Source organism: Nomascus leucogenys, unplaced genomic scaffold (assembly GCF_006542625.1).
Source record: "Nomascus leucogenys isolate Asia unplaced genomic scaffold, Asia_NLE_v1 Super-Scaffold_258, whole genome shotgun sequence".
In the NCBI taxonomy this organism is placed as follows: Eukaryota; Metazoa; Chordata; class Mammalia; order Primates; family Hylobatidae; genus Nomascus; species Nomascus leucogenys.
Window position 1 is genome coordinate 3,845,444 of NW_022095769.1, and position 25,628 is coordinate 3,871,071.

General features: G+C 45.1%; 1 protein-coding gene across 1 annotated transcript; it reads left to right on the top strand.

Annotated features, from left to right (window-relative positions):
* On the top strand, window positions 1-23,516 carry LOC115833559. Its single transcript, XM_030807955.1, has 3 exons — window positions 1-329; window positions 13,484-13,573; window positions 23,419-23,516. The coding sequence occupies exons 1-3, from the start codon at window positions 1-3 to the stop codon at window positions 23,501-23,503; spliced, it is 504 nt and encodes a 167-aa protein (XP_030663815.1). The 3' UTR covers window positions 23,504-23,516.
* The last annotated feature ends 2,112 nt before the right edge of the window (window positions 23,517-25,628 follow it).

The following is a 25,628-nucleotide window of genomic DNA, read 5'->3' on the forward strand; positions in this document are numbered from 1 at the left end:
ATGGAGCGCGCGGATTGGCCGGGGGGAGGGAGATTGGGATGGGGCAGGAGAGAGCCCGCCGTTGATTGGGTGGGCTTGGTAAAGGCCTTGAGCTCAGACCGGCTGAGCGCTGGGAGGAGGATGGTCCGAAGGCACGACTCGGAGCCTGCGCGATTGGCTAGGATAGTAGGCGTTGATAGGATAGGGTGCCCGATAGAAATGAGAGGAGTTCGGGGTCGGGGCGCGGGAAGGCGGGAGGCGCCCGGCTACCCTAGGAGCCCGGCGCGGGGCACGATGGGACGCCCCCGGGAAGAGGCGGAGCTGGGTTCGAACTCTGGGGCTGCGGTTGGGTAAGCGCGGTTTCTCCGAGGGGCGTGTTGAGCGAGGCTTTCGCGGGCCTGAGCGGGGGAGGGGGGGGCCGTTGAAGTCTTGCGCCGCGCCCACAGGAAGCTGCTTTAATGGCTAGGTCGACTTGGTACCCTGCTTTCGGCTGGGACGGGTCTGTAAGGCCATGTGGCTCCACTTCCAATGTGTAGATGTGGAAACTGAAGCCCAGAGAGGGTGTGGAACTTGTCCAAGGTCACACAACTGGTTGGTTAGTGGCTTGATAAGCTCAAGCTCTCCTGACTGCCCTTGTCCCTACAAGCAGCTTCCTCTCCAAGGAGTCCCCTAGGCCTGCTTATATGGGGCTTGAGACCTGTGCTGTGATAAATCTGATTTGCTTATGGGTGAGCTGAGGGATTCCTCCTCTTAGACCCCCCATCCATAGCTACCAGGTGCTTGACAGAATGGAAATGTTTCACCCTCCAAAAGTACCCTGTAAAGGCCCAACCTCCAACCAGAAAGAATGTGTGTACAGGCATAAAGGATAGTGGTTCTTAACCTGTTTCAGTTCTCAACCCCGAAAGAAACTCATGAATGCCTTTTCTTAGCAAAATGCATGTAAAGAAAATGTGGGCCGGTCGCTGTGGCTCATGCCTGTAATCCCAGCACTTTGGGAGGCCGAGGGGGGCGGATGACGAGTCAAGAGATCGAGACCATCCTGGCCAACATGGTGAAACCCCGACTCTACTAAAATACAAAAAATTAGCCCGGTGTGGTGGCGCGTACCTGTAGTCCCAGCTATTCCTGAGGCTGAGGCAGGAGAATCGCTTGAACCGTGGAGGCAGAGGTTGCAGCGAGCCGATATCGCGCCACTGCAGTCCAGCCTGGCAACAGAGCGAGACTCCATCTCAAAGAAAAAAAATGTGCATACAGTATGTTGACTTCCTTTGACATTGGTAAGTGGGCTCCAGGTTAAGAATTTCCTAGGCTGGGAGCAGTGGCTCAGGCCTGTAATCCCAGGACGTTGGGAGGATCTCTTGAGCCCAGGAGTTCAAGACTAACCTAGACAACTTAGCGAGATCCTGTCTCTTTTAAAAGATGAAGATTTTTAAAATGATAAAGGAAAAGTGTAATAATAGGGCCGGGTGCGGTGGCTCATGCCTGTAATCCCAGCACTTTGGGAGGCCGAGGCGGGCGGATCATTTGAGATGAGGAGTTCAAGAGCAGTCTGGCCAACATGGTGAAACCGTGTCTCTACTAAAAATACAAAAAAAAAAAAAAAACTAGCGGAGCGTGGTGGCACACGCCTGTAATCTCAGCTCCTCGGGAGGCTGAGACAGGAGAATCTCTTGAACCCGGGAGGCAGAGGTTGCAGTGGGCCAAGACTTCACCACTGCACTCCAGCCTGGGCGACAGAATAAGACTCTCAAAAAAAGAAAAAATAAATGATAACAAAATTTCTTGAATTGCTTCATTTTCACAGTACTGATGTAGGGGTAATTGGATGTAGCTGGTTCATAGAGCTTTTTACCATATGACTTGAGCTGGTGAGGTAATTGCCCTGCACTAGCCACACTGGGAAAACTTAGGAGGAAGTCTGACTTTGCTGAAGGGTTTCACAAAGAATTAGGAAAGCTTGGCCAACTCTTCGTTAAAAGAGGAAGAAATGGTCTTTCTCTGCTAGAGATATCTTTGCAGTTTTGAAGCTAGAAATGTAGGGACACCATTCCTCACACTATACTGTGACTAGTGGATTTCCCATGGCTTAGCAGTTCCTTAACCCCAGCATTTTGCTTCATCTATTAACTGGAACAACTGCCCTGTGTGTGTAACTTTGTTATAAATCAGTGAAGATTGGGCCAGGGCGTGGTGGGTCATGCCTGTAATCCCAGCACGTTGGGAGGCTGAGGTGGGCGGATCAACTGAGGTGAGGAGTTAGAGACCAGCTTGGCCAACACAGTGAAACCCTGTCTCTACTAAAATACAAAATTAGCCGGGCGTGGTGGTGGGCACCTGCAATCAATCCCAACTACTCAGTAGGCTGAAGCAGGAGAATTGCTTGAACCCGTGAGGCAGAGGTTGTAGTGAGCCAAGATTGCACCACTGCACTCCAGCCTGGGTGACAGAGCAAGACTCCATCTCAAAAACCCACTGTACTCCAGCCTGGGTGACAGCAAGACTCCATCTCAAAAAAACAACAAAACAAAACAAAACCAAAAACTGCATTCAGCCTGGGTGCCACAGCAAGCCTCCATTTCAAAAAAAAAAAATCAATGAAGCTTGGCCATGCGTGGTGGCTCACGCCTGTCATCGCAGTACTTTGGAAGGCTGAGGCTGGAGGATCTCTTGAGCCCAGGAGTTTGAGGCCAGCCTGGCCAACATGGTGAAACCCTGTCTGTACTAAAAATACAAAAATTAGCCGGGTGTGGTGGTGGGAGCCTGTAATCCTAGCTACTTGGGAGCCTGAAGCAGGAGAATCACTTGAACTCAGAAGTCAGAGGTTGCAGTGAGCTGAGATTGTGCCACTGCACTCCAGCCTGGGCGACTGAGACCGTCACCCTCCCGGCCCCCCCCTCCCCCCCACCGAAAAAAGTCAATGAAGATTAAGTGAGATGACGTCTGTGAAAATCCTGGAATTGTCCTTACCTGAGTCACCTACACTACAAATTATCCATAATTTATTTCACTCAAGCTAACTTTCCCCTGCTCTCCAGCAGCTTGCTGGGCTACCTCTGTCTCAACAACAGTCATGATGATACCAGGGAGGGCAAATGGATTTTTAAAGCAACTGAAATAAGAGCAAAACTCTGTCTCTATACAATTTTCTTTCTTTTTTTTTGAGACAGAGTCTCGCTCTCACCCGGGCTGGAGTGCGGTGGCGCCGTCTCGGCTCACTGCAACCTCTGCCTCCCGGGTTCAAGCAGTTCTCCTTTGTTCTTAGGATATAGACAAAACCACTTGCATGGCAGGCAAGGTCTTGTATGGTCTTGCCTCCACTCAACACTAGCTCGACTCAATCCCTTGTTCTCAGTCCCTTGTTTTCCCAAGTAGCTGGGATTACAGGTACCCACCACCACGCCCAGCTAATATTTTTTATATTTCAGATGGGGTTTCACCATGTTGGCCGGGCTGGTTTCAAACTCCTGACCTCAAGTTATCCACCTGCCTCGGCCTCCCAAAGTGCTGGAATTACAGGCGTGAGCCACCATGCCCAACCTATACAATTTTGAAAAAGCCAGGCATGGTGGCATGTACTTCAGGAGGGTGAGGCAGGAGGATTACTTGAGGCCAGGAGTTCAAGGCTGCAGTGACCTATGATCCTGCACTCCAGCCTGGGTGACAGCGAGACCCTGTGGCTGAAGTAAAATGCTGGGAAAATAAAAGTTTTACAGCAAAGTTCCAATCAAACATAAAATCCTTACCAAAATCAAAATGAACTGACTTTAGTTGTTACTGATGGTGCTGTTTAGTTCCTATCAAAAGTACTCACATTCAATAAATGCTGGTGAGGTACCAGAGCTTGAGTGATGAGCACAGACTCTAGAAATTGGGTGCCTGAGTTCCTATCCCAGCTCTACCACTTCTTAGTTTGTGAGTTAACTTTCCTCAATGTAAAATGGGACTGTTAATTGTCCTTACTATGTAGGGACAAATAGGGAGGTCCTAAGTGAGTTAAGACATGGTGAATGGGCTGAGTGCAGTGGCTCATGCCTATAATCACAGCACTTTGGGAGGCCGAGGCTGGAGGATCACTTGAGCCCAGGAGTTTGAGGCCAGCCTGGCCAACTTGGTGAAACCCCATCTGTACTTAATACACAAATTAGCCGGGCGTGGTGGCAGGAGCCTATAATCCCACCTACTCGGGAGGCTGAGGCAGGAGAATCACTTGAACCCAGGAGGTGGAGGTTACAGTGAGCCGAGATCACGCCATTGCACTCCAGCCTGGGTAACACAGCGAGACCCTGTCTCAAAAAAGAAAAGAAAAATATGGCAGCTTTAATTTTAATTAAAAAATAAATAAAAGACATGGTGAATACCAGTCTAGCATGTTATGTATGCATTGGCTGTTATCTCCTTACCATGTATTTTGTGCTAAGTGAGTGGTCCTTGGTCTATTAGTGAAGATAGACTTTAATCATTTAATCTCTCAAACATGTAAAGTTGTAAAAGTGACACATGTCAAGGAAGGTTCCAGTCAGGGGAGTTCAGGGAAAGCTTAGCTGAGGAAGGGAAGAGAGTTACTCAGGTGAAGAAGAGAGGAATAGTGTGTATGGAGGCTCTGGTGGGAAGGAGCTTGGGGATTACAAGTTACTGCAGGAATGCCAATGTCCCCAAAACAGAGAACAAGGGATTGAGTTGAGCAAGTGTTGAGTGGAGGAAGACCATATAAGACCTTCCCTGCCATGCAAGTGGTTTTGTCTGTATCCTAACAGCAAAGGAGAGCTATTCAAAGGTTTTAAGAAGGATGGTCATTACAATGTCGAGATTGGATGAGAAGGGGAAAGAGTAGATGCAGGGAGACCAGTTAGGAGGCCGTTGCAGTAATCACGTAGGACATGATACTTGTGAAAAGGAGAAGGGTGGAAGTAATGGTAGAAACACAAAGAGATAGCGAAATTAATTGAGCTTGGTGATTTTTTTTTTTTTTTTTTGAGACAGGATCTCGCTTTGTCTCCCAGGCTAGAATGCAGTGGCATGAAGAACTTTGCGATTGATTGAAAGAAGAGGGAAGTGTCCACTGGTCCCTACTAGATTTCTGGCTTGCACTGTGGAATGGGTGGTGATGCCACTTTGCAGTGTTTCCCAAGTGGGAGGAGTTGGTGGCCACATGGTTTAGTAGGATGGGGAGGATTACACCGAGACTTCAAGTTGCATTTCCTTGAACTATGTATGGTTTACATCAGGCTTTTTTTTAGACAGGGTCTTACAGTGTCACCCAAGCCAGAGTGCAGTGGCGCAATCTCGGCTCACCGCAGCCTCCACCACCTCTATTCAAGCTGGGACTACAGGCACATGCCACCACACCCAGCTAATTTTTATATTTTTTGTAGAGACATGGTCTCTTCACATTGTCCAGGCTGTCTCGAACTCCTGAGCTCAAGCAGTCCGTCTGACTCAGCCTCCTAAAGTGCTGAGGTAACAGGCATGAGTTACTGCACCCGGACGCTTTCTTCTTTCTCAGATTTTCAAAGAAATATATGTTCCTCACTGTAGAAATTTTGAAAAGGAATTCCGCAGAAACTACCTGCAACCTCAAATTATATCCACCATTAAAATATCGGCATATTTTATCCAAAATAGTTCTATTTTAAATGGAAACCAAAATATTCTTATGTATCATTTCTTGTTGATTCCAAAAAATGTACTTTTAATAATTTTATTTATTTATTTATTGAGACAGGATCTTGCCGTGTTGCCCAGGCTGAAATGCAATGGCATGATCTTGGCTCACTGCAGCCTCAATCTCCCGGGCTCAAACAATCCTCCTCGCTTAGCCTCCCAAAAAGCTGGTACTACAGGTGTGAGCCACTGCACCTGGCTAATTTTGTTCATTTTTTTGTGGAGACAGGGTCTCCCTATGTTGCCCAGACAGGTCTTAAACTCCTGGACTCGAGTGATCCTCCTCCCTCTGCCTCCCAAGATGCTGGGATTATAGACATGAGCTACCTTGCTCCGCCCTTTTAAGAATTTTAAATTGACTCTTTATCAAGTTGCATTGAAAAGATAATATGAATTAAACATATGTGAACTGGCCCCAGTACATTTTCACACCGGTGGTGCAATGCAGAAGTGAAGCCTTTTAACTTTGACTTAACCTTTAGAAAAGGTACCTACTGATAGAATAAGCTAAAAGTTGCAAATCTTTGAAGTATGTCCACTGGGTCCCAAAACTGAAAGTTCACTGAGGCCTGTCTTCCTGGCCAGGTGTCACAGGGAATCCTGTACTCTGGCCCAGGCTCTTCTATCTTTTCTGTTTTTATTTTTTTATATGTATAATTGCATAATGCTCTATTTTGATTATTTGCCTTGTACAATTTGTATGTATGCATGTATCTTTTGTCCTGAGTTAGACTATGACTCAGGATTTCTCAACCTTGATTATTTTGGACAACATAATTCTTTTTTTTGCGGGTGGTGTTGGGGGTGGGTGGTGGCAGAGAGCAGAGTCTCACTCTTGTTCAGACTGGAGTGCCGTGGCATGATCTTGGCTCACTGTGACCTCTGCCTCCTGGTAGCTGGGTAACCTCCTGAGTAGCTGGGATTACAGGCATGCACCACCACACCTGGCTAATTTTTGTATTTTTTGTAGAGATGGGGTTTTGCTGTGTTGCCCAGGCTTGTCTCGAACTCCTGGCCTCAAGTGATCCACCCGCCTCGGTTTCCCAAAGTGCTGGGATTACAGGCATGAGCCACTGTGCCTGCCCTCACATAATTACTTGTGGGGAAGCTGTCGTGTGCATTTCAGAATGTTTAGCAGCATTTCTGGCCCCTGCCTACTAAGTTCCACTAGCTCCTCTCCCACCAAGTCATGGTGGGACAATCAAAAATGTCTCCAGATGTTACAGAATAACTCCTAGGAAGGGAGTGAATCCCTCCCAAACTCCCCACAATTGAGAACCACATTTATAGCTCCTCGAGGTCAGAAACCATGTCATATAAATTCCTGTGTTTCCTGCCTAGCACATAGTAAGCATTTTTATTGTCCAAACAATATCATTGCTTCATGAAAATAATAGCTTTTTTTTTTTTTTTTTGAGACAGAGTTTCGCTCTTGTTGCCCAGGCTGGAGTGCGATGGCGCAATCTTGGCTCACGGCAACCTCCGCCTCGTGCGTTCAAGCGGTTCTCCTGCCTCAGCCTCCCTCGTAGCTGAGATTACAGGCATGTGCCACCATGCCCCAGCTAGTTTTTTTGTATTTTTAGTAGAGACGCAGTTTCTCCATGTTGGTCAGGCTGGTCTCGAACTCCTGACCTCAGGTGATCCACCTGCCTCGGCCTCCCAAAGTGCTGGCATTACAGGCGTGAGCTACCGCACATGGCCCTTTTTTTTTTTTTTTTTTTTTTTTTTTGAGACAGCGTCTTTCTCTGTCACCCAGGCTGGAGTGCAGTGATGTGATCTGTGATCCCACTGTAGCCTTGAACTTCCTGCTCAAGTGATCCTCCCACCTCAGCCTCCACAGTAGCTGGGACTGCAGGTGTGTGCCACCACACCTGGCTAATTTTTTTGGGTGTGTTGGGGGGTATTTTTTGTAGAAATGGGGTTTTGTCATGTTGCCCGGGCTGGTCTCAAACTTCTGGGCTTAAGTGAACCTCCCACCTCCCAAAGTGCTAGTATTATAGGTGTGAGCCACTGCACCCAGCCTGATGTCTTTAAAACACTTACTCTTTGTATTGTTCAAGGCTCTTTACATATAGTAACTCATTTAATCCTCCCAGAAACCCTCCGAAATAGGTACTCCTATTGTGCCTTTTTTTACAGTCAAGAAACTAAGGCTTGGCTGGGTGCGGTGGCTCATGCCTGTAATCCCAGCACTTTGGGAGGCCGAGGCAGCGAGGCAGGTGGATCATGAGGTCAGGAGTTCAAGACCAGCCTGGCCAAGATGATGAAACCCCATCTCTACTAGAAAATACAAAAAAAATTAGCCGGGCATGGTGGCAGACACCTGTAATCCCAGCTACTCTGGAGGCTGAGGCAGGAGAATTGCTTGAACCAGGGAGGTGGAGGTTGCAGTGAGCCGAGATCGCGCCACAGCACTCCAGCCTGGGCGACAGAGCAAGACTCCATCTCAAAAAAAAAGACAAAAAAAACAAACCGAAAAAGGAAACAAAGGCTCAAAGAGCTTAGGTTAGTTGCTTAAGGTCGCCCAGCTGAGAGAAGTGACACCTGGGATCTGAACACTAGCCCAGGTAGTCTGGCTACAGATTCTGGGCTGTCAACCATTTTGCTGTATACTGCTTCTAAATACAAAGAAAAGAATTAACTCATGACAGTGCTTTCAAAAAGCCTCATGTTATCCATCTGCCCACAAAATTTGCATAGACAAACATATGGTAAAAATAAAATTTCCCGGCCAGGCGCAGTGGCTCACGCCTGTAATCCTAGCACTTTGGGAGGCTGAGGGGGGCGGATCACCTGAGGTGGGGAATTCAAGACCATCCTGACCAACATGGAAAAACCCCGACTGTACTAAAAATACAAAATTAACTGGGTGTGGTGGTGCATGCCTGTAATCCCAGCAACTTGGGAGGCTGAGGCAGAAAAATCACTTGAACCTGGGAGGCGGAGGTTGTGGTGAGCCAAGATTGTGCCATTGCTTCCAGCCTGGGCAACAAGAGTGAAACTCCATCTCAAAAAAAATAAAAAATAAAAATAAATAAAATTTCCTATTCTGCCACAAAACATGATACAGTATAGCAAAGCATGTTGCTTTGTTGCTGAAATTTTCTAAGTTGTTTGAATGGCTGCATCCTAGTCTATCAAGAGGATAGACAATAAACTAATGTAACCAGTCCCTTGTTATTGGGCATATGGGTTGTTGCTGATATTTATTTGAAACATAACTGTTTTCGCAATATAATTTACATGCGGTAAAGTGCACCAATTTTAAGAGTACAGTTTGGTAAGTTTTGACAAATGTATAAACCTGTGCTACCACTACCACAGTCAAGATACTGACCATCTGATCACCTTTGTTCCTTTCTGTGGTAATGTGCTAGCTAGTACCAGCTCAGGAGAGCCAAATATGTACATCTCTTCCCAAATCTACATTAGTAACATCGTATTAGTAGCTCAAAGTTGGTCATGGTGGGAGTATTTACACCACAGAAAACAGTACCACAAATCCGGGCTCTTTCTTTTCTTTTCTTTTTTTTCTTTTCTTTCCCAATTTACCAGCACCATGACTTACACTCCTTTGCAATCATCCTCCTACATCCTACAGCCACAGTCTACTTGTGGACATTATTTTATTTTGTGTTCTCTAGAATTTTATACAAGTAAAATCGTGCCATATGTACTCTTTGGTGCTTCTTTTGCTCAGTGTGTTTTTGAAATTAATCACATTGTTGCGCACATCAGTAGTTCATCCCTTTTCATCGTTTTCCATTGCATGGATGTACCACACATTTATTCATTCATCTGGTGATGGACATTTGGGTTGCTTCCATTTGGGACTACTATAAATAAACTTGTCATAAATATTTATGTGCCAGTCATTGGATGGACAAGTTTGAATTATTCTTGGAAAAATAGCTAGGAGTAGAGTTGCTGGGTCATATGTTAAGCTTATATTTGTATATAAAGAGCTGCTAACCTGTTTTCCAAAGTGGTTTGAGACAGGATTTTGCTGTGTTGCCCAGCCTGGAGTGCAGTGACCTACAGCCTCAACCTGCCCAGCCGATCTTCTCACCTCAACACCGCAAGTAACTGGGACCACTGGTGCATGCCACCACTCCTGGCTAATTTTATTTTTTGTAGAGACAGGGTCTCGCTGTGTTGCTGAGGCTGATCTCGAACTCCTGGGCTCAAGTGATCCTCTCATCTTGGCCTCCCAAGGTGCTGGGAATACAGATGTGAGCCAATGCACCCAGTCAGTCTTGTCTTTTTAGTTGTAGACATTCTAGTGGGTGGATGTATAGTGTTATCTCATTGTGTTTATTTTTAAATTGCCTTTACTGTGGTATAACATATTTTTTAAAATGTAGGTTTTAGGTTTCTATGCTAATCTGATCACCATCACAATCAAGATAGTGAACATTTCTATCACCAACAAAAGTTCTTGTGTCACTTCCAAACGACTTTCCTCCTCCACCTCTATCTCCAGGCAACCACCAATCTGAACTCTGTCATTATAGATTGGATTTGTCTTTTTTTTTTTTTTTTTTTTTTTAAGGCAGGGTCTCACTCTGTCACCCAGGCTGGAGTGCAGTGATGCAATCTCAACTCACTGCAACCTCCACTTCCTGGGTCAAGCAGTCCTCCCACCTCAGCCTCCTGAGTAGCTGAAACTACAGGAATGTGCCACCATACCCGGCTAATTTTTTTATTTTTTGTAGAGACAAGGTTTTGCTATATTGCCCAGGCTGGTTTCAGACCCTGGACTGAAGTGATCTTCTGCTTCAGCCTCCCCAAAGTGCCGGAATTACAGACATGAGCCACCACGCCTGGCCAGATTTGTCTTTTTTAGACTTTTGTATAAATAGAATCATAAAACGTACTATTTTTATGTCTGTTGTCATTTGCTTAGGATTCATCCAATTGTTCCATGTATCGATAGTTTGTTCCTTTTTCTTGCTGAGTAATATTCTCTTGTAGGAATTTGCCAGAATTGGCTTAGTCATTCTCCTGTTTATGGACATTTGGATTGTGTCTGGGGCTACTATGAATTAATGCTGTTTTGAACGTTTTTGTGTAAGTCTGTGTGTGGACCTGTGTTTGTTTGTTTGTTTCTTTTTGAGACGAAGTCTCTGTCATCCAGGCTGGAGTGCAATAGGGTGATCTCGGCTCACTGCAACCTCCGCCTTCCAGGTTCAAACAATTCTTCTGCCTCAGCCTCCCGAGTAGTTGGGATTACAGGCATGTGCCACCATGCCTAGCTAATTTTTTTTGTATTTTTTTGCAGAGATGGGGTTTCACCATGTTGGCCCAGCTGGTCTTGAACTCCTGACCTCAAGTGATCCACCCGCCTCAGCCTCCCAAAGTGCTGGGATTACAGGCATGAGCCACCGCGCCCAGCTTGGACATGTGCTTTTATCTTATTTCTACCTAGGAGTGGAAATGCTAGGTCATATGGTGTGCATATATTTATAAGAAACTGCCTGACTCTTTTCCAAAGTTGCTGTATTACGGTACATTTCTACCACAAATGTTTGAGAGTTTTAGTTGCTCCACATTTTCATGAACACTTGATATTGTCAGTCTTTTTAATTTTAGCCATTTTAGTCATAGTATTTCATTATGGTTTAAATTTGCATTTCTATGATGACCTAATGATGTTGAACATTTTTTTTTTTTTTTTTTTTTTTTAGATGGAGTCTCGCTCTGTCGCCCAGGCTGAAGTACAGTGGCACGATCTCAGCTCACTGCAAGCTCTGCCTCCTGGGTTCACGCCATTCTCCTGCCTCAGCCTCCCTAGTAGCTGGGACTACAGGTGCCCGCCACCACTCCCGGCTAATTTTTTGTATTTCTAGTAGAGACAGGGTTTCACTGTGTTAGCCAGGATGGTCTTGATCTCCTGACCTCGTGATCTGCCTGCCTCGGCCTCCCAAAGTGCTGGGGTTAGAGGCGTGAGCCACCGCGCCCGGCCAATGATGTTGAACATTTTTTACCAGTCTACTGGCCATTCATATATCTTATTTTGTGAAATATCTGTTTAAATATTTTGCCCATTAAAAAAAAAAAATTAGGCTGGGCACGGTGGCTCACGCTTGTAATCCCAGCACTTTGGGAGGCCGAGGCGGGTGGATCACGAGGTCAGGAGATCGAGACCACGGTGAAACCCCGTCTCTACTAAAAATACAAAAAATTAGCCGGGCGTGGTGGCGGGCGCCTGTAGTCCCAGCTACTCCGAGAGGCTGAGGCAGGAGAATGGCGTGAACCTGGGAGGCAGAGTTTGCAGTGAGCCGAGACTGCGCCACTGCACTCCAGCCTGGGTGACAGAGCAAGACTCCGACTCAAAAAAAAAAAAAAAAAAAAAAAAAAATTGATCTAGGCCGGGTGCAGTGGCTCAGACCTATAATCCTAGCACTTTGGAAGTCCAAGTGGGGTGGATCACCTGAGGTAAGGAGTTCGAGACCAGCCTGGCCAACATGGCGAAACCCCGTATCTATTGAAAATACAAAAATTAGCCTGGGGTGGTGGTGTGTGCCTGTAATCCCAGCTATGATGCCTAGAACAGGACAAAACAAAATCTAAACTTTAAACAGAGGATACATATTCTCAGAGATATAACAATGTTGTATCAATTAAATAAGTACAGGTTGTTTTTAAAAAAGAACATTGGAGAATAAAACATCTAAAAAATATGATAACCATTAACTTTAATCAATGAGTTGGAAGATAAAATTGAGAAAATAGCTTTTTAAAAAACCCTAAAAGCCGGAAAAATTTTTAAAACACTAAAGGCGGCCCAGTAAGACTAATATTCAATTAAGAAGCATTACAGAGGGCTGGGTGTGGTGGCTGACGCCTGTAATCCCAACACTTTGGGAGGCCGAGGTGGGCAGATCATAAGGTCAAGAGTTCGATAGCAGCCTGACCAACATGGTGAAGCCCCATCTCTACTAAAAATACAAGAATTAGCCGGGCATGGTGGCACATGCCTGTAATCCCAACTACTCGGGAAGCTGAGGCAGGAGAATTGCTTGCCTGCGAGGCGGAGGTCACAGTGAGTCGAGATTGCTGGAGTGTACTGACACTGCAGCCTGGGCGACAGAGTGAGGCTCCATCTCAAAAAAAAAAAAAAAGCAGCATTATAGTGATATGGAACATAGAGAAATGGAGAGAAAACAATCATCAAAGGACAAATTCAAGAAGTCATCTCAGATCTGAATGGCCTAGATTTCCAAAATGAAAGGCCCACTGAGTACACAATGTAATGGATGAAAACGTTCATTCGAAGACATATTATCATGCAGTTTCTGATCAATGAGTTAATAGAGGATCCTAAAACATAGAAAAAGCAGGTCACATTCAAAGGAACAGTGATGAGACTGGCATCATGCTTCTTATTAGCCATGCTGAAGGATAATGTAGGAATGTTTTCCAATGATTTATGATATATAATTTTATAAATTATTTAAATTGTGAATTCAGTAGAGTAAGCATATTTTCAGGGCCAAGTATAGTGGCTCATGCCTCTAATCCCAAGCCTTTGGCAAGCCGAGGCTGATGGATCACTTGAGCCTCAGGAGTTCAAGAGCAGCTTGGGCAACATGGTGAAACCCTATCTCTACAAAAAAAAAAAAAAAAAAAAAAGGTTTGTGCTTGGAGTCCCAGCTACTTGGGAAGCTGCACGTGGAGGATCACCTGAGCCCAGGGAGATAGAGGCTACAGTGAGCCATGATCATGCCACTGCACTCCAGCATGGGCAACAGAGTGAGACCCTGTCTCAAAAAAATAAAAAAAAAGCATATTTTCAGATACATAAAATCTTATTTCCTATCCATGTACCCTTTCTCAGGAAACTACTGGAGGATGTGGTGCACCAGAATAAGAGAATAAACCAAGAAACAGGAAGACGTGATCCCGGCAACAGGGTATTCCAGTATAGGTGAGAAATAAGAAAGTCTCCAAGATGATAATGAAGGGAAATCCTAGGGTGATAGCCGGCCTGGCAGCAGGCGTAGGGAGCAATCAGTAAGGCTGGAGCCAGAGGACAAAAGCCTCCAGGAGGGAGGTACCCAAGAAATAAGATGAAATGAATACAGGAAAAATCTACACTTTTAGTGAACGATGGAGAATAAATTCATGATTGGAACATAGAAAACTAAGCAAATAAATCCCAATTTTGTTTTTAGGTATAATTGACTCCATGAAATTTTTTTTAACTAACAAAGAAACAAAACATAATCATAGTAGGCTAAATTGCCCAGCGGTGAATAATATATCCAGAGGCATAAACAGAGTGTGTCGATTTCCACCAAGCCCAGCATAACATGGGCTTTCCTCTTTATGGTCCAAAATGGCTACTTCCTTTCCAGCCATCCTGCCTGCACTCCAGCCAGCATGAGTCCTCTTTGTTCCAGCTATCCTGGGTTTCTTTTGGTTAACTAGGAATTAATGAAATTCAATTAGTAAATTAAAGCATTAAGTTAATAAATGTTTGAATTAAAATATTAGTCTGGGCATGATGACTCATACCTCTAGTCCCAGATACTTCGGAGGCTGAGGTGGGAGGATCAATTAAGCCCGAGAGGTAGAGGTTGCAGTGAGTGATTATTGTGCCACTGCACTCCAGCCTACATGACAGTGGGAGACCCTGTCTCCAAAAAAAAAAAAAAAAGCCGGAGCAGTGGCTCACTCCTGTAATCCTGGCATTTTGGGAGGCTGAGGTGGGCAGATCCTTTGAGGTCAGGAGTTTGAGACCAGCCTGGCCAAGATGGTGAAACCCTGTCTCTACTAAAAATACAAAAATTAGCTGGGCATGGTGGTACACACCTGTAGTCCCAGCTACTCAGGAGGCTGAGGCAGGAGAATCTCTTGAACCTGGGAGGCAGAGGCTGCAGTGAGCCGAGATCTCACCACCACATTCCAGCCTGGGTGACGGAGCTAGGCTCCATCTCAAAAAAAAAAAAAGAGAGAGAGAGACCCTGTCTTGGATGGAGTTCCAGAACAACCAGGCCAACATGGTGAAACCCTGTCTCTACTAAAAATACAAAAATGAGCCAGATGTGCTGGTGGGCGCCTGTAATCCCAGCTATTCGGGAGGCTGAGGCAGGAGAATCGCTTGAACCTGGGAGGCAGAGGTTGCAGTGAGCCGAGGTTGTGCCGTTGCACTCCAGCCTGGGTGACAAGAGCAAGACTCTGTCTCAAAAAGATAAAATAAATGCATCACTGAGTGTTCAGAACAGCTGGGTTTTGACAGAGGTTCCAGTGATGACTTGGGTAAAGCACCCTCTGGAACTCAGGTCCTTTTCTGAAAAATGGGAGGGTGGAAGAGATGATAATAAAAACATCAACCACAGTGCAGATCACAAGGATGTGGCAGTGCTGTGTAAGTGACTGAATGCTATGTAACCAGCTCAGCCTCCTGAGTAGCTGGTACCACAGACACGCACCACCATGCCCGCCTAATTTTTTTTGAAACGAAGTCTCTGTCACCCAGGCTAGAGTGCAGTGGCATGATCTCGGCTCACTGCAACCTCCACCTCCTGGGTTCAAGCAGTTCTCCAGCCTCTGCCTCCCAAGTAGCTGGGACTACAGGTGCGCGCTACCACTCCTGGCTAATTTTTTGTATTTTTAGTAGAGACAGGGTTTCACCATGTTGGCCAGGCTGGCCTTAAACTCCTGACCTCAGATAATCCACCCACCTCCACCTCCCCATTGCTGGGATTACAGGCTGAGCCACCGCGCCCAGCCAACCTGTGGCTAATTTTTAAATTATCCGTAGAGACAAGGTTGTGCTTTGTTGCCCAGATTGGGCTCGAACTCCTGGGCTCAAGCAAGGAATCATCCCGCCTTGACCTCCCAAAGTGCTGGGATCACAGGCATGAGCTGCTGTGCTCAGTGGTGATTTTTCAAGAAAAGCTGTTAATCTGGATCTTTATTTAAAATACCTCGATTTTTTAAAGCTGGAATGGAAATTTTCAAGCAGATTGAGGATTTTTGGTCTTCCCACCCACTGGCCACATGAGAAAATAAAATAAGTAAATAAAATTTCAAAAAGACTTTGAAAGCATTGTGTAGGTCAAGAAAAAGAAATGCAAGTTTGCAACCTCTGGGGTGTAGTACTATAGAACATTTGGAGTAGTCAGTGACTTCTCTGGGGAAGAATTGTGTCTAGTTTGTTCTACTCACAGCTAGCAAGAGGGTTGTGGTAATGGTAAATCACATGCCTATCTGGGCAGCAGCTCTGCCCTCCTATACTTGGGTAATGTTTCATATTTTGGAGGCAGAGAAGACATGGCCCAAAATGAACTATTATGTTTCTCCATGGTGGCATGTCAGGGCTGGTCAGATTGGAGAGGTAAACTCCAGGTTTCTCATCCATTCTGTGAAATTTGACTACTGGTTGTGCCTACTACTCGGAACCATTGTAAGAATAAAGTATCACATATTTGGAAATAGGTGGAATTTTTCCTAAAGTGTAATAAAGCAGGTACCAATTGGGATAATGATTTTGCCATGAACAGCTCAGAGTATAACATTTCTGGAATGATGGCAACTGCTATAAAAGCTGAGCTGGGACCAGCCTGGCTAACATGGTGAAACTCCGTCTCTACTAAAAATACAAAAATTAGCTGGATGTGGTGGCACATGCCTGTAGTCCCAGCTACTCAGGAGGCTGAGGCAAAAGAATTGCTTGAACCCAGGAGGCGGAGGTTGCAGCGAGTGGAGATCGCACCACTGCACTCCAGCCTGGGTAATGGAGTGAGACTCTGTCAAAAAAAAGAAAAAAGAAGATGCTGGGCTTAAGCTTTGGCTATAAGAAATCAAGAGGTAGCCGGATGCAGTGGCTCACACCTGTAATCCCAGCACTTTGGGAGGCCAAGGCGGGTGGATCACGAGGTCAGGAGATCAAGACCATCCTGACTGACACAGTGAAACCCCGTCTCTACTAAAAATAGAAAAAATAAGCCAGGCGTGGTGGCATGCGCATGTAGTCACAGCTACTTGGGAGGCTGAGGCAGGAGAATTGCTTAAACCCAGGAGGCGGAGGTTGGAGTGAGCTGAGATCGCACCACTGCACTCCAACCTGTGCGACAGAGTGAGACTGTGTCTCAAAAAAAAAGAAAAAGAAATCAAGAGGCAAGAATGCTTTGGTGATTCTACTCTGGTGGGTTTGAGGAGGCAGAATGATCTTTTCTGGAAGCGGTGTCAGGGAGTTGGTGTAGAGCTGAGAAATCCCATTGCCATAAATGGTGTGATCCTGCTCCAAAGAGCTGCATTCACCCCCAGGCTTCATAAGCCTCACACTGGAAGTTTCAACTGAAATAAACTTAAGACCTTTCCATCAGTTCCCTGGAGTAGGTCAGGGTTTTAGAGGGTATTTCATATTCCCATTATGAGGAGATTTGAACTCTTGGGTTCTATTAAGAAAGCAGCACAACTTATTTTTACTAATAATATAATCTTAGTAGTATTCCTATAATGCTTTATAACTTAAAAAGGCCTTTTATTTGTATTATTCTCATTTTGCTCCCTGATAACTATGAGATAACTTATTATTTCCACTTTACAGGTGAGGAATCTGATGTTCTCCTATTGTTCCTTAGAGTCCTGAATATTTTTACTTTTTTCGGAGAATGGAGTCACATTGTGTTTCCTAGGCTGGCCCTGAACTCCTGGCCTCGAGTGATCCTTCCACCGTTGCCTCCCTAAGTGCTGGGATTACAGATGTGAGCCACCATGCCTGGCTGAGTTCTGAATCTTTAACAAGGCCCAAGTTCTTGCCAGCCTGGCTCTAGTCTGTCTCTCCAGACCCCTCTTGTACCACTTTCCTGAGAGCTTTCTGTTCTCCTGGGTTTCTCTTTTTTTTCCCAGTATCTTTTTTTTTTTTTTTTTTTGAGACAAAGTCTCGCTCTTATACTATCTTGGCTCACTGCGACCTCCACCTCCCGGATTCAAGCGATTCTTGTGCTTCAGCCTCTCGAGTGGCTGGAATTACAGATGTGCACCACCACGCCTGGCTAATTTTTTTGTATTTTTAGTAGAGACGGGGTTTTGCCATTTTGGCCAAGCTAGTCTCAAAACTCCTGACCTCGGGTGATCTGTCCACCTTGGCCTCCTAAAGTGCTGAGATTACAGGCGTGAGCCACTGCACCATGCTGTTTCTTCTGCTAATAACACTTACCTTATTTTATTTTATTTTTTTAAATGTAGTCTCACTCTGTTGCCAGGCTGGAGTGCAATGGTGCGATCTCAGCTCACTGCAACCTCTGCCTCCTGGGTTCAAGCAATTCTCCTGGCTCAGCCTCCTGAGTAGCTGGGACTACAGGCATGCACCACCATGCCGAGCTAATTTTTATATTTTTAGTAGAGACGGGGTTTCACCATGTTGGCCGGGATGGTCTTGATCTATTGACCTTGTGATCTGCTCGCCTCGGCCTCCCAATGTGCTGGGGCTGGGATTACAGGTGTGAGCCACTGCGCTCGGCCGAGTATCCTCTTTTTTTTTTTTTTTTTTTTTTTGAGACAGGGTCTTGCTCAGTCACCCAGGCTGGAGTGCAGTGGCTGGACCACATCTCATATACCTCAACTTCCTAGGCTCATGCGATCCTCCCACCTCAGCCTCCCAAGTAGTTGGGACTATGGGCGCATGCCACCATGCCTAGCTAATTTTTTTTTTTTTAAGTAGATACTGGATCTCACTATGTTACCTAGGTTGGTCTTGAACTCCTAGGCTTAAGCGATCCTCCCACCTCAGCCTCACAAAGCGCTGGGATCACAGGTGTGAGCTACTGCACCGGGCCCATCTTGGATTTCTTTTGCTTTTTTATTTTTTGAGATGGACTTTTGCTCTTGTTGCCCAGGCTGGAGTGCAATAGCACTGCCTCGGCTCACTGCAACCTCCACCTCCCAGGTACAAGGGATTCTCCTGCCTCAGCCTCCCGAGTAGCTGGGATTACAGGCGCCCGCCACCATGCCCGTCTAATTTTTTTGTATTTTTAGTAAAGACGGGAGTTTCACCATGTTGGCCAGGCTGATCTCGAACTCCTGACCTCAGGTGATCTGCCTGACTTGGCCTCCCAAAGTGCTGGGATTACAGGCGTGAGCCAGCACGCCCAGCCCTCTTTTGCTTTCTTAAATAGGTCTGCTTCCTTCTAACTACAGGCCCATTGCACATGCTGTTTCTTCTGCTAATAACACTTTTTCTCTCCTCTTTGCCTGGCAACTACTCATCTTTCAGGTTTCAGTTTAACATTTCTCTGGGGAGACTTTCCTGACCCTTCAGGCTACTTTGAACTGTCTAGTATAGCACACTGAACTTCCCACTCCAGAGTCGGCACACTTAAAATTACTCATTCGATATCTCTTGTCACTGTTAGATCATAAGCTCCATTAGGGCAGAGACCAAGTCTACCTTATTTGATACTGTAGCCTCAATATCTAGTATAATAGGCATTTCCTTCTGCAGTAAAAGCTTTTGCAACTACTGTCTGCCATCTGAATCCCATAGCCATTGAACAAATCCATCAGAACCTTGCCTTGAATACTGCACTCAGGTTTAATGCTGTGGGGCTTTTCTGACAAGGTTCTTGTGGTAACCAAGGTCTTTTGATCAGTGGCCAAAATGCACACCTCTCACATCAAATAGCAGCCTGTGAGGCTGGAGCACAGTGCTGCTGTATTATTTGATAATGACTAGAAAAGGCCGGTCCTCTTCTCACCAGCCTTCTGTGATGCCTACATACCAATGAGAACCTTTGCCCAGCATCTTACTGGGGATGGCTAAGGTTGGATCCTAGAGAACAGGAACATTTAAAGCTACCTAGATTATTCCTATCTCAGGTCTTTCTTGGGTTTAGTGCACACTTGGGTCATTACCGGATGGATGGCACATTTGTTTTATTTGTTGGAAGCAGTGAGGTGTAGTCACCAAGTTAATGGGAGCAAGCCTAGGAGTCAGGGCAACACAGTTGCTCAGGCTGGCGTGGCAAGCGTCAGCAGGTGAGCAAGCCCCAGTGGGAGGAATGCATGGCCTCATTCAACAGTGTCAGCAAGCTGAAGTCCCTGCACATTGGGAACCTATGAGAAGAGCACCCTCACCCCCCTTTTTTTCAAACCAGTCACATCTCTCTTCACCAAAATCTTTGTGAAATTCATCATCATATAACTTCCTGAATCTAGTTAATGGTGATACTAACCAAAATTTATAGCTCAACACCCAGGCAACAGCGTATAGGATTGCAAGTATTAGTTCCAAATATAGTGCACTTCACATCTCCAGTGAGGGAAGAACATTGAGTGAATTCATTACATGAGCCACTTAAACTAATTGAGCCAGGAACTTAAAGTCACATTCTTCAAATGTGTGCACTCCACAAAACTGGCATTTAACATCAGTAAGTCAGGCTGGAAAACATTCATGAACCAGTGACTCTAAACAAGGAAGAAACACTTCTCTAGGTATGCATTTGCCAGCTGTTACTTTTTTCACAAGTAGTCTTTGGTGATTAGCTTCATGACTTAGGACACGGGTGGCAGCTCTGAGCATGGCACATTTAGTTTTATACAGCAAAGACTGAAAACACGTGGCAGTGGTTACATGGTCAGACAAGTGAAGGAGGCACAGCCTATCTTCATTACTAAAAATATTCAAAATGCATAGAGTATAAAAAGGTAGAGGAGTTTGTAAGAAGAGTCACTTTTTTTCCTTCAATTTTTGAAAAATGAATACGACATATATTACGTTCATGAAAAAATTTTAAATGAATAGGGGTTAGTGATATAATGTTCTTAGATGAACAGCAATTTGTTACAAGATTAGTAAAAATGTAACTTTTTTGTTTTTTGGAGACAGGGTCTCACTCTGTTGCCCAGGCTCTGTAGTGCAGTGGCACAAACACGGCTCACTGCCACCTCCACCTCCTGGACTCAAGTGATCCCCCAACCTCAGCCTTCTGAGCAGTTGGGGCTACAGGTGTGTGCTACCACACCCAGTTAATTTTTTCAATTTTTTTGTAGAGACAGAGTCTCACCATGTTGCCCAGGCTATTACTTTCAATGATACACAAAAAAATACACTTGGATATACGAGGTGTAGCTCAGGGTGATCCAATAGAACTTTCCTGAGTGATGAATATGATTTATATCTGTGCTGTCCAATACAGTAGCCACTACCCTTATGTGGCTGCTGTGCAGTTGATATGTGGCTAGTGCAACCAAGCAAATTTTTTCTTGAGACAGAGTCTTGCCCTGTTACCCAGGCTGGAGTGCAGTGGCGCGGAGTGCAATCTCCGCCTCCTGGGCTCAAGCAATTCCTCTGCCTCATCCTCCCTAGTAGTTGGGATTACAGGCATGCGCCTGGTTAATTTTTGTATTTTTAGTAGAGACAGGGTTTCACCATGTTGTCCAGCCTGGTGTTGAACTCGAGCAATCCACCTGCCTTGGCCTCCCAAAGTGCTGGGATTACAGGCGTGAGCCAGCCCCAAGCAACTTTTTATTTAATTCTAATTAATTTAAATAGCTGCGTATGGCTAGTAGCTACTATATTGGTCACACAGGTCTTCCATTTGCGGAGAATAAGCAATTAAGAGAAGGCCAGGTTTGGTAGCCAAGAGATCTAAGTCATGTACTATTTCGTTGTTTATCCAATAGTCTATCTACTCTGTTACTGTTATAAGAATGAACTAAGAGGCCAGGCGCGGTGGCTCACGCCTGTAATCCCAGCACTTTGGGAGGCCCAGGTGGGCGGTCAGGAGTTCAACACCACCCTGGCCAGCATGGCGAAACCTTGTGTCTACTAAAAATACAAAAATTAGCCAGACAGGTGGCGCATGCCTGTAATCCCAGCTACTCGGGAGGCTGAAGGTGGGAGAATCGTTTGAACCTGGGAGGCGGAGGTTGCAGTGAGCCGAGATCACGCCATTGCACTCCAGCCTGGGCAACGGAGCAAGACTCCATCTCAAAAAAAAAAAAAAAACAAAAATGAACTAAGGCCGGGCAAGATGGCTCATGCCTGTACTCCCAGCAACTTGGGATCACTTGAGCCTAGGAGTTCGAGACAAGCCTGGGCAACATGGTGAAAACCCACCTCCACAAAATTAACCAATTAAATTAGTGGGTGTGGTGGCACACACCTGTAGTCCCAGCTACTCAGGAGGCTGAGGTGGGAGGATCCCTTGAGCCCAGAAGTTCAAGGCTGCAGTGAGCCAGGATCCCGCCACTGCACTCCAGCCTGGGTGACAAAGAGATCATCTCAAGACAAAAAAGAAGAAAACAACTTTACACTTGTAGGGGGCACAGTATTAACTTCATCCTATCCCATCCCTTCACATTCTGACTTACAAGTATTCTGCTGATAGAAGAGGAAATTGACCTGTTAGAAAAGCAACAGCAATCACATCCATTCTCATTCATCTCAAATATTTTAAGTGCTTTGTACTTTTTCTTGTAAGTTGTTTCCCTCCGTCTCCCTTCTATTATTTTGTATGGTGTTCTTGAGACTTCTCCCACTAACCTAATAGCCATTCCACATACTGATTTTTTCTTCTCCTTATTTTTATTACTATTATTTTTGTTTGTTTGAGACAGGGTTTTGCTCTCTCATCCAGGATGGAGTGCAGTGGTGCCATAATGACTCACTGTAGCCTCAACTTACTGGGCTCCAGCGATCCTCCTCCCACCTCAGCCTCCTGAGTAGCTGGGACCACAGGCATATACCACTATGCCTAATTTTTTTATATTTTGTATAATGAAACGGGGTTTCATTATGTTGCCCAGGCTGGTCTTGAACTCCTGAGCTCAAGCAATCCACCCACCTTGGCTTCCCAAAGTGCTGGGATTACAGGCATGAGCCACCACCCCTGGCCCTATTGAGACAGGGTCTCACTGTCACCCAGCCTGGAGTGCAGTGGTGTGATCATAGGTCAGTGCAGCCTCAGCCTCCTGAGTAGCTGGGACTACAGGCACACGCCAACATGCCCAGCTAATTTTTTTACTTTTACTAGAGACGGAGTTTTACCATGTGGCCAAGGCTGTCTCAATCTCCTGAGCTCAAGTGATCCTCCCGCCTTGGCCTCCCAAAGTGCCGGGATTACAGGTGTGAGCTACCATGCCTGCACCTCCTTAACTAGTTTTTATTTTATTTTTTTGAGATAGCGTCTTGCTTTGTCACCCAGGCTGGAGTGCAGTGGCGTGATCTCGGCTCACTGCAACCTCCTCCTGCTGGGCTCAAGCGATTCTCCTGCCTCGGCCTCCCAAGTAGCTGGGACTACAGGAGTGTGCCACCACACCCAGCTAATTTTTGTATTTTTTGTAGAGATGGGGTTTCACTATGTTGCCCAGGCTGGTCTCAAACTCCTGGGCTCAAGTGATCCACCTGCCTCAGCTTCCCAAAGTGCTGGGATTACAGGCGTGAGCCACTGTGCCTGGCCGCCTCCTTAATTTTAAAAGTACAAGCTAATAAACATTAAGGAAGAGAATGTCCAGATGAGTACAAATAATGCAAGGTAATCAGTGCCTTATTAAGAGTTGCCCAGAATTGCAGTGTAACGTAATACACTTGTAAAATTTGTCAAATTGGTGATGAAGGTTAAAGTTGATTAGAGTAGGGGTAGGGGATGTCTCAGAGGACCATAGTGGTACTGTCAGCCAAACCATGACAAGGATTATTTTTTTCTTCCTGGTAGTCATCTTAATTGATGTATATCTGCTGTTAGCTGCTACAACCTCCCTGAGAAAGCACAGATCATGATAGTAAACTATGTTCATTCTCTGCCAATTCCTCCCCAGTGTTGGAAACAGAAGCCCAGTAGTGAAAGCTACAGCTGCCAGATACTTGCAGTGGAATCACAGGAGCAATCGGAGTTCTTTATAAATGGCAGTAACAACTCACTTGACTTTCCTTCACCTGACACTGTCACCTATCACAACATAGGCCATCAAACTGGTAGAACAACCAGTCCTCTGATTTGGTTTCCTAGGGAAGGCAGTTGTTCAGCTCAATGTTTTGTTAACATCAAGGCTCTTATTCTTGCATTTGAAACCAAACACCTCAATCATTTTGCTTGCACCAGGGTTGGTACAAGAAGGCATTGGTCCTTCTTGGGTGGGTATTTTGCATTGTCACAATACTCTTATTTAGAGAAAACCAACTCTGAAACCCTAAAACTAGTATCTAGTAAAGGAAGAGATTCAGTTCTATCAAGCAATATATTTTTCAGTCAAGAATGACGCTCTAAGTATAGATTCAGCAGTATAAACATATTACCAAAAGCTTGGATTTTTATTTATTCATTTTATTTTTGAGATGGAGTTTCACTCTCGTTGCCCAGGCTGGAGTGCAATGGCACAATCTCAGCTCACCGCAACCTCTGCCTCCTGGGTTCAAGCAATTCTCCTGCCTCAGCCTCCCAAGTAGCTGGGATTACAGGCATGCGCCACCACACCCAGCTAATTTTGTATTTTTTTTTTTTTTTAGTAGAGACAGGGTTTCTCCATGTTGGTCAGGCTAGTCTCGAACTCCCGACCTCAGATGAACTGCCCACCTGGACCTCCCAAAGTGCTGGGAATACAGGCGTGAGCCACCGCGCCCAGCTCTCGAGTTCTCCTTTCTATTCATAGATGTGAAGGAGCAAAGAGAAGGAGCCAGAAGCTAGAGGGGGCTGCTTGGTGAAAGCTGTGGTCTTTGCTAAAGGGACACAGACAACCCATGTGACCTGGCAATGAGAAAGCCAGAGTACTCTGACCATCTTTTCCTTGTGTCTTCTTATCTTCTTTGGATATTACTAATTGGATAAACAGAAGCTGAAGTCAGAGGGCAAGGGAGCCATTCATGCAGTCCATGTGGGTCAGCACCCGCTGGGGTCCACAGTGGGATGAAGACGGGTTCTGAAAGGCAAATGGAAGACATCCAGTATAACCTCTCCCTGAACGTAATTCAAACTACTTAACTATTACAGACAAAAATCACATGTATGCTGAAAGTAAAATAACCTGTTTCCAGAATTTCTGGTTGCAAAATTCTGAGTTCTTCAATTAAAACTGCATTTTTCTCAGTCTTTTTGGTGCCCCTGCTTCACTGGTGCCTTAAGCATGTTTGGAGAGCCTGAGGGCAGCCCTGAGCATGGTGCCTGAACTAGGGTACCTCAAAACTAGGGACTGAGGAAGTCTCAAGTTCATTCCTGAATGCTGACTGTAAGAGTCTCTGAGAGAGTTTTGAGAATGTAGAACTGATTTAGAATGAATCTCAGGATTTTTCTGTTAAGATCTATAAATTAGGAATTAAGGAACTGGATTTTTTTGAATTTGAAAAATCCTATGATAGTATAACTTTGCATAAGCCTACTGAATGATAGGAAAGTTTAGTTTCTTATCAAAGAGAATAAAGTGAATCAGCACATCAGTTTCACATTGACATTTTTATTAACGCCAACTGTTTTTTAATTGTTATTTTTTTAAAACAATAGCACAAAAATGTTTCAAGGAAGCAGTCTCACAATCTGATGACCTTCTGAAATAGTTGAGCCACACCAAATATGAATTTCTGTTAACAAAAAAATTTTTTAAGAAAAAAAGAAAAAGGGAAAGAAGAAGGGAATGAGATTTAGATTTAAAACTCATTGGATTAAATAGGTGAGGCTTGTTAGTAGGATATACTGTTGAAGCAAACAGTGGCACACACAGGCTTACAGTCTTTGTTTTTTAAACCAGTTACCACTAATGTATAAGCCCTGCAGCAGTTACCACTGACTTCTCGCACGCATAAAATGAACCAGGAGAAGCCAGTGGTGATACTGTTATGAAGAGGTTCAATACCTGGCTTGTCAGACAACTAAGACCATTTTTAGCAGAATAACTCCTTCAGAAAGGCCTGGCTGAAGATCTTTTTATTTCTATTGTCTCCCCTATATGAATTTCAGGGTTCTTATAAGTCATCTTTAAAAAGAAAAAAAATAATGTATATCAGTTTCTCTTTATTTAATGTGACTATGAAAGATGTT

What these genes read in the sequence shown, in the direction of transcription:
- LOC115833559 (XM_030807955.1), top strand. Translation starts at nt 1, where the DNA reads ATGGAGCGCGCGGATTGGCCGGGGGGAGGGAGATTGGGATGGGGCAGG. An exon ending in AACTCTGGGGCTGCGGTTGG is followed by an intron (nt 330 to 13,483) that starts GTAAGCGCGGTT and finishes ACCCTTTCTCAG; the next exon opens with GAAACTACTGGAGGATGTGG. An exon ending in AACAGGGTATTCCAGTATAG is followed by an intron (nt 13,574 to 23,418) that starts GTGAGAAATAAG and finishes ATTCCTCCCCAG; the next exon opens with TGTTGGAAACAGAAGCCCAG.